At 42.2% G+C, this 9,295-nt stretch overlaps 1 protein-coding gene across 1 annotated transcript in view; it reads left to right on the top strand.

Moving 5' to 3' along the window:
• LOC109914512 (ephrin type-A receptor 7) overlaps positions 1-8,253 on the top strand; it is a 527,439-nt gene extending 519,186 nt beyond the window's left edge. The window contains exons 16-17 of the mRNA XM_048613049.1: positions 1,080-1,250; positions 8,139-8,253. Coding sequence (XP_048469006.1) covers positions 1,080-1,250; positions 8,139-8,253 — 286 coding nt within the window. The remainder of the gene's footprint in view (positions 1-1,079; positions 1,251-8,138) is intronic.
• The last annotated feature ends 1,042 nt before the right edge of the window (positions 8,254-9,295 follow it).

The following is a 9,295-nucleotide window of genomic DNA, read 5'->3' as shown; positions in this document are numbered from 1 at the left end:
GCGAGGGGAAGTGGTCCCGGCGCGGAGACCAGCGAGGGGAAGTGGTCACGGCGCGGAGACCAGCGAGGGGAAGTGGTCCTGGAGAAAATTTACCTTGGAGCAGTTGAGAGCCGGTGCAGTGCAGACTGGAGGCTTGGAGCGAAGTGAGGATAGTTGTTGGAATGGGGTCTGGCATGGACTGTCAGACCATGTGCGGAAGCCCCTGCTTTCAGCTACTGCAATGTAATGTTTGTGTGTAATTTATTTATATGACTGTAATGTCTATTCTTGTAACTATGTCTTATTTCTGTAAAGTTATGCAACTACTTTTTATTATTCCTCTTTTGTATCTAAACTTTGTACCTGAGATAGTGCCATAAGAGGTGACATTGTAAACTTTTCACTGTAGTCCCTCACTTCTGTACTTGAGTGCACGTGACAATAAAGCATATTCGAAAGTGCAGCCTTCACCCAGTAACTGCTGGATGAATTCAGTGATCTGAATCTAGATATCTTTTTTTATTGCTTTTCAGAACTTCAGAGATGTTTTGTGTGAGAAAGCACTGTGGTAATCACAGAGATATTTGACTTTTCTGGTAATGAGTTGTAAAACGCCCAGCAGTGAATCTCTCTGCATTATGGGACACAAAAGTGGAAATGCAAACTTTCACATTTACAGGTTTGAAGTGTCCCTTCAGAAACCAGACTGTCCAGTCCTCAGCTGAACAACTGATAGTCGTGAGGAATAAATGTAAAGTTGCCATAGTCGTACCAAACCACAGTGCTGCTCTCTCAGAGAGACGACTGATGATGGTTTAACCTGAGGATCACCATACCTCAGGCAAGGGGAGAGCTTGAGAAGTAGGGACTTCATGGTCATGTCAGCTGGTGCTGAGAATTGAACCCCCAATGTTGACGTTACTCTGCATTGTAAACCAGCTGTCTACCCAACTAAGCTAACCGACCTCCATCCTGAGGACTAATAAAAAGGCACAGACAGCAAAACAAAAATACCCTCTGCATGATATTTAGTTAGCTTTCAAAGACTCTGCCTCTTTTATGATCTGTAATCTCTGCGATCTCTCTCTTCTGTCTATTAGCAGCAGACCTCAGAACCTGCACATCCCCCTCATGGACCAAACCTTCCCAGCATTCCCATGCTTTGACTCAGTGGGCGAGTGGTTGGATGCCATTGAGATGGGCAGATACAAGGACAATTTCACTGCAGCTGGATACTGCTATCTGGAGTCAGTCGCCAGAATGACAGTTCAGTAAGTGATCTTTAATTCAGACAAATCGTCATTGGTCTATGCTTTTCTTCAGTGGCGCAGACATGAAAATGAGATTACCACACTCTGTATCTGCATGGAGAATATCCTGTGTTAGGTCCAGGAAGATCCCTAACAATTTAGATAGACTACCATTGGCAAACAGTATGACTGCTCTACTCCGCAGCAGTGAAGTTTGGAATGTGCCTGTAACACTGTCGGCTTGGTTACATGGCCTAGGGATATGTTAGATGTTACTCACAGTATACAATAACCTGAACCAAACAAGAATTTCCCTCCCTCCTGTATGTGAATTTTATGCTCACTAAATTGATGCTACTACAGAGTGACCATGGTGTGACCGCTGTATTGTCTCAGATCAGAAAGAATCAGCAACTCTGTTCCAGTAGTCTGCCTTCTCCCAGAATGAGCTGTCTGCTCATTACTTTACTGCTAAGATTTTCACAACCTCCTTTAGTCTTCATTATGTGCTTTGTGCATATAACATCTCCAGAAAAGATTTCTAAGTGCCCACTGACAATGGGAACCTCATCTCCCCACCACCGCATGTCAGATAATCACGTGTGTTCCCTACAAAGTGGCCTGTACTCAAAGACTTTAGATTAACACTTTGGAATATTAACAGGATGTTGCCAGAATTGGAGGGTTTGAATTATAAGGTGAGGCTGGATAAGATGGGACTTTTTTCACTGGAGCATAGGAAGTCGAGGGGTGACCTTAGAGAGGTTTATAAAATCATGAGGGGCATAGGTAAGGTGAACAGCAAAGGTCTTTTCCCTAGGTTGGGGAAGTTCAAAACTAGAGGGCATAGGTTTAAAGTGAGAGGGGAAGGGTTTAAAAAGGACCTAAGAGGCAACTTTTTCACACAGAGAGTGATGCATATATGAAATGAGAAGTAGATGCAGGTACAGTTTCAACATTTAAAAGACATTTGGACAGGTACATCAATAGGAAGTGTTTAGAGAGATATGGGCCAAATGCGGGCAAGTGGGACTAGTTTATGTTGGGAAACTTAGTCGGTATGGACGAGTTCGGCCGAAGGGTCTGTTTCTTAGCTGTATGACTCTATGACTCTGTAAATGTGCATTTGGATAAAACATTCCCAAGAATAGAGAAAGATCCCAAGACGTTTCACAGAGACGGAAGAAGAGCTGATGAAATGAAAAACAGTTCAAATGGGGTGAACGAAAAAATGGCCAAAAGAGGTAGCTTCAAAAAAGCCTGTTATAGAAGGATATGGAGGTGCTGGGTTTCAGAGGTGAACGCCATTATGTGAGAGATCTCGGTGGCTGAAATAAGGCTTTGGTTTCACTGGCTAGGCTGTGTGACAGAATCAGAGACTGTAGGTAAAGGAAAGGATAAAGAAGGCCATGAAAGGTTACAGGATTAGAGGGGGATGGTGACCATGGAATAATTATAAAAAATATGTCAACACAAGATTTATGGAGTTGGGAAATGAGAAGCTGAAAGTCCAGAAATTTCTGATTGTTTTCTTAGCAAAGTCAATTCTGGAAATTCACGTAAAAAACACAGGTCAGAAAATCTCGATCATGATTCAGCAGCTATATCAGAAAAACGAATCTAACAATCATGATATCTAACTTGTAACAAATACTGCATCAATTACTTCAAATTTCAGAGATAGTAGGAACTGCAGATGCTGGAGAATCTGAGATAACAAGGTATAGAGCTGGATGAACACAGCAGGCCAAGTGTGTTCATCCAGCTCTACACCTTGTTACTTCAAATTTCAGTCAGGTTTTAAACATTTTGTTGCAACACTACGGTATGTTCAATTATCTTAACAGCCAATATTTTGCAGCACACGAATTGATGAAAGCTGCAAATGTTTTTTGCAGCTAAAATAACTTGAGAATATGTTGTCATCATTGAAAGTTACAATACAGCGTGCTTGGAACTGCAGTGGGACTCTGTAAAAGTTGTGTGAATGAAATAGGTAAATTGTTAGTTGCGATTTGGCTTCACTCATCTCAGTATTTTGCTTGTTCTCTCAGGATGTAGTCATGAACTTGGAATCAGTAACTTTTTTTCAGCTCTAATCCTTTTTTCACCTTCTCTTCACCATGTTGGTGATGCTAAATGACAAAATAACTGATTGGTAAGACCAATACATATCCTGCATGTTAATACGCGAGTGAGTCACTAGTTAAAACCAATATCGTTGGCACTTTTACGATCATAAGATAGCTTATTAAATAAAATGCTTATTTAAACACTCCTATTCCATTGTCTGTTCCTATCACACAAGATAAGCTGCAGGCTGTTTTCTTTCAGTGACCATTGCAAAACTGGAAGTACAGTGCTATTGGGCAGCGGTGTTTAGTTGGGAGGAAGAAGACCTTATAGTCCAGGTTGATTTGAGCTACTTGATCCAATGCATTGGCTGATACTGCAGGTAACCCCTAAAGATCTGTGCCACCTGCAGGTACACTGCAGGTAACCCTTGCAGCTTGAGACCAGAAGGAGGCAGACGAGCTGAAGGAAGAGAGAACCTCGACTGCCAGTGACAATCAGGTTGGCTACACCCAGCAGCACATACAGGTGGCACCGATCTTCAACTGGCTGCCAATGTGAAGCCCAGATATCCAGGTCCCCATAGTCATGGTTGGGATTATATACCAGATCCTTTTGGCATAAATGACGGGAGTGGGCAGGATGGCTGTTATGCCGAATAAACCAGAGATATTATATGAACAGAGCTTCCGAAGCAATCTCCAGTATCAGTGTCAGCTCATCAACTATAGGACTCTTCTCCAAACTCCAGGGACAGTTTAACCATCAGCCTACCTTTGTCTCTCTATTTGTATTTATGGATTAGCATATTTTAATATCTTGTGTGGATTTAATGACATGAATAATAACATTCAAGCTGCTGTACATAGTTAAGATGTTCTTTGCACTTTTTAATTTGCACCATGGGTGGATAGACGTTTTTAATCACTATTCTCACTGAGATTAACCCCTGCTTTTCACATTCTGCTGGAACCTAAGAAAGGTTTCAGTTTTGGGTAGTTTCCCAATGAGCAGACGGCATTTAAGACTGCTAGAAGGTGAAGAGATCACCTCATTCACATTTTCTCAATAATATTTGTTATTATTTAAAACAAAATCATACAGTGATTATAGTCTTGAGGGAGGCCATTCAGCAACTTGTGATTGTGCTTGCTCTCTGCAATGTAGGAATTCAGCTAATAGCACTCGCCTGCCCTCTCCCCATAGTTCTACAATTTCATTCTCTTTGTTTGCTTATCCAATTCCCTTTGGAATAGATCAAAATACTACCAGCTTTTGAAGCATCTGCAAATTTTGGAATTTTGTTCCGTGCTCCTAAGTCTGGGCTATTAATTTATTGACAGGAATAAAGAATGTGCGAGAAATTCTTTTAAAAAGATGTCTCAAAGCAGGGCTGTCTGATTTATCTCATCCAAACAATCTCTGTTAGGCAGAGAGAGAATCCACGTAATTTCGATTGCACAGCCTCTCTTAAAATGCAATGTTTTAGTGCAGCTATGACAGTCTTTTTGCAAAAGACCTTCTCAAATTTTTGTTCAGTATTAGAGTCAGATTTCTAGTTTCTTTCATGCTTGTTCTGCTGATATGCTACCAGCTTCAGTTAAAAAGTGCCTGTTGGCATTTTAATTGACTGTAGGGTGTGGGAGTATTGAAGATTCTGTACGTAAGAAAGAGAACTGCAGGATCTGAAGCGTCTATTACAGATTAAAACTGATCTCTGGATTCCCAAGGTGTTGTGCCTGTCAGTGGCAGAGCAAATCGAACATTACGTGACTAATTGAGGACACTAGGGCAGCACCGCATGTATGTGACAGCCCCAAACTGAAGCTGTAATCATCAACTGGAGCTCCTTTCCGAAATAAAGTTTGACTGCTATCTTCCAGAGGCCAGTAAATCGAAGTAATGGTTCTTGAAAACAGCTCGTGCAGTCTGGCACCATGGATATATCTCCTAAATGAAAGGAAATATGTGAGGCAAAAGCTTGTCTTTCTTCAAGGCTTCTCCCCACAAGTTAACAAATGTTGAAAAGTCGCAAAATGTCAGGCCAAATGTCCAAAAGCGGGCCAGTGAAAAACCTCGGGCTACAAAGTTCAGTTGGTCTATGATGGTGTTTGTGCTACACGTAAGCCTCCTCCCACCCCTATTTATCTCATCCTATCAGCATGTCCTTCTATTCCTTTCTCCCGCTTGTATTTATTTGGTTTCACGTTAAACATAGCTGTCTGTCTCATGTACTCCATGTGGGACCGAATTCCACATTCTCATCACTTTCTAAGTAAAGACATTTTTCCTGAATTCTATGTCATATTCATGACTGACTATCATAGGTGCATTGTTTCTGGTTTTGGTCTTCCCATCAGTGTAAGTTGCCTATCTAAAACCAAGGATTATAAAGCAGAAGCCAGAGAATTAATAACCCTTGAATGGCCTTTGGCAAGCTGGGCAACAATACTTCCAAACTCAGCTGGTTACCCCCACAATTCTCCATATGCGCTTGGTTCACAAATGTCCTTTAGGGAAGGAAACTGCCATCCTTACCTGGTCTGGCCTACATGTGACTCCAGACCCACGACAATGTGGTTGACTCTTAACTTCCCTCTGGGTAATTAGGGATGGGCAATAAATGCTGCCTGGGCAGCGATGCCCTCATCCTGTGAATGAATAAAGAAAAAAAAACTTGACTCCTACCCATCTTCCTCACTGAGCCTTAATGGTCCTAACCTTCATGGGCCAGGCTCTGATTAATAAAATCTCTTGACCAGATCTCTCTGCTGGGCACCAAACAAGGGAAAACCGCAAACAGCACCATTGCACACAAGAATGGTTTTCCTCAGGAATTTCCTCTCTTAAATCTCCCACGCACGCCTTCACCGTAAACGACATAATCAGGAAGGTCACCTATGTAGCTTAATCGTAACACAAAGGGCTCAGTGACAAAGACATCACTCTCCCCCTCACACTAATTTGATCAATTTTTTCATTTTATCATGTAATGTCAACATTACTGGCTATTTATTGTCCAGAGGACAGTTAAGAATCAACCACATTGCAATGGATCTGGAGTCACATGTAGGCTAGACCAGGTAAAGATGGCAGATTTCCTTTGTAAAGGACATTAGTGATCTAGATAGGTTTATCACAATTGATAATGGTTACATGGTCACCATTAGTCTAGGCTCTTATTCCAGATTTTTTTCTTGAATTCGATTGGAGGCGGCACGGTGCCTCAGTGGTTAGCACTGCTGCCTCACAGCACCAGGGACCTGGGTTCGATTCCACCCTTGAGTAACTTTCTGTGTGGAGTTTACACATTCTCCCCGTGTCTGCGTGGGTTTCCTCCGGGTGCTCCGGTTTCCTCCCACAATCCAAAGATGTGCAAGCTAGGTGGATCGGCCATGCTAAATTGCCCACGTTGTCCGGGGATAGGTCTGGGTGTGATATTCTGAGGGTCGGTGTGGACTTGTTGGGCCAAAGGCCCTGTTTCCACACCATAGGGATTCTATGATCTTCAAATTTCACCTACGTTCTAGATTCTGGATAACTAGCCCAGTGATATTACCACTATGCCACCAATTACCCTGTTGCCTGGCCTCAGACAATTGGCACCAAGTCCACTATTAGGCCCAAAAGCCATTTCTCCAGACCTTCAGCCAGTGGAGTTGTGGTGGATGCTCAGAGAAAGCCCCAGGGATCATTCAAGCACACTCTGTTTTCAATGTGATGCTAATGGCATTTGTCCAAGGAATGGTCTGTAAGAAGGTCTCAATGTAGGTCTACCTACATTCCTAGCATTCCCAATTGTTCTTTTAGTTTGTTCTTGACAAAATTGTTTGGCCACCCTGGCCTGAATTTCACAGACTGAAGACATTGAAGGAAACATAGTTTATCTTTTCTCTGAGATTCCTTTTTCTCCACAACTCCTGCCCGTCTCATCCTCATTCATGATCAAATCATCCCATATCAAATGTGACACCACATTTTAAAGTTCTCGTGATTCTTCTGAATATGAAAGTGATTCTTCCAACAGCTTAGTCACTAAAGGGGATGCTTAGTGACTACTGATCTAGAGACCAGGCAGTAGTAAGTGGATGAGCAATTAGTTTGTCTGACAGTTTTACATTTGCTTTCAATGCACTGATCCATGCACACTGGAGGAAAGACAAATATCCAGTCTTCTCAGACATCATTAAACCTGTGGCTCTGATACAGAGTGACTTGTTGCCTCAGATAAGGACAAGACTTGGTTCAATGTGATGCCTCTCACAGTTCAATAATCCACCATTATTTGCTCCCTCGGCCACATCGGCATGGCAGCTGGTGGTCTTGGATAAGATACCACAACCAGAAACTTTAGATAAGGGAAAAAAAATCAGCATTTTTAAAACAATAATCAGAACTTGTGAAAAATATAAAGGAATTGCAGCACGAGCTTGTAGCAAGCATAAACGATGCGATCAATTGGTGTGTAATGCTTCTCAGTTAAACCTGTGTGACTTTGATGAGACTCACCAGCCTCCCCCAACTTCATCTTCTGGGTCACTTCATCCATCTCAATTGAAGCTGTCGCTCACAGAGCAGCCTATAAGCAGCAGCCTTTCAGGATGTTCTGATCATTTCAGTTTTGGTCATTTGTGAGAGATTTTAATAAAAAGTTGTGGCAGGTAATTTAATGGATGAAGTGCCACTGGAAACGGGAGCTGATTATGCTGGTATGATTATTATACTTAGCTGTGCTTTTCATTCAGTCACCAGTACTGCCTCTACTCTTAGCCACTGCCTTGACAATGAATAGCAGCAGACTGCAGACACTAAATTCTCTCTGATTTTCTTCCACAGGGATGTAATGAGCCTGGGGATTACATGTGTTGAACACCAGAAACAAATCCTGAGCAGCATTCAGACTCTACGAGCACAGGTTATACAAATGCATGGACGAGGTGTTCAGGTTTGACAGTGGCCAGGGACGAGGTCTTCTCTGCAAGCTGCATTCTTGACAAATTGCCAACATAAACTGCTTGTTTGAAAGCAGTGTGTTTACAAGATGATGCCAGTGTGTGGGACGGCCAGGGACAAGGACCCGAGACCCAGTCTTTATTTTTTTTAATAAAATGATTCCAGCAGGGTTATCTTAGAATGGGTTGCTCAGGCAACCGGCTACATGGCATTCCTGTAAAACAAATGGAGGAGGAAAAGATCAGGATGTAAACAGCAGTGTCGAGTTCCCTTTTCTATATCGGCTGTTTTCATTTGATCGTTGTGGTTCGGTAAGCACTGTTCACTCTGATAGATGAGGATCTGGTAAAGGCACTCTGTGTCACCAGACTGTGAACTTAAATGTCAACTTGGACTGAAAACTTCTCTTTTAATATTCGGTTGGAGTCCTTTGAATATTCAGGATTGTGTGTTCAAATACCATCTGTGAAAACATCTTTAGTCATATAACTCAAGTGCCCAAATTCTTTAAGCCTGTGAGTTGTGTGTGTTTGAAATGTAAACTTCTGGCCAAGCATTTTTCTGTTGTGTAGGCAGCACGGGACCTCAGGGAATGAAATGTCCATTTCATTCTTGCTTTGGCTGCCTGGAGGTTCAACTGACCTACTTAGCAAGTGCCTAGATAGGCCACCTTTGTTGGGTAATTTTATATCATCGCAAAATAGCCATGAGCTAGACTTTACAAATGAACCCAGATGCTACAGATTGATCAGCAATAAATCTTGTGGCCTTTGAAATGCGGCACATCTAAATGCTAAACTATATCTGGTACACCGCAACAAATCTTAGAAATCGTCCAATTGAAACACAAGTGATAGGCCCTCAGGATTTGAAGGTCATAAAAGGAAACAGAGAGATGATTGCCCCTTTTCCTTTGTGGCTATATTAATGAATCAGTGAGACCTGGATCAAGTAGACAGTGGCGTTATTATGGATGTATGGAGCCAACCCAATGATAATACAGATGGCCTTAGTGGAGGGGCTAGGAATCTTGAAATATT

Source organism: Rhincodon typus, chromosome 27 (genome assembly GCF_021869965.1).
Source record: "Rhincodon typus isolate 14 chromosome 27, sRhiTyp1.1, whole genome shotgun sequence".
In the NCBI taxonomy this organism is placed as follows: Eukaryota; Metazoa; Chordata; class Chondrichthyes; order Orectolobiformes; family Rhincodontidae; genus Rhincodon; species Rhincodon typus.
This window is presented reverse-complemented; position numbering and strand designations above follow the sequence as displayed.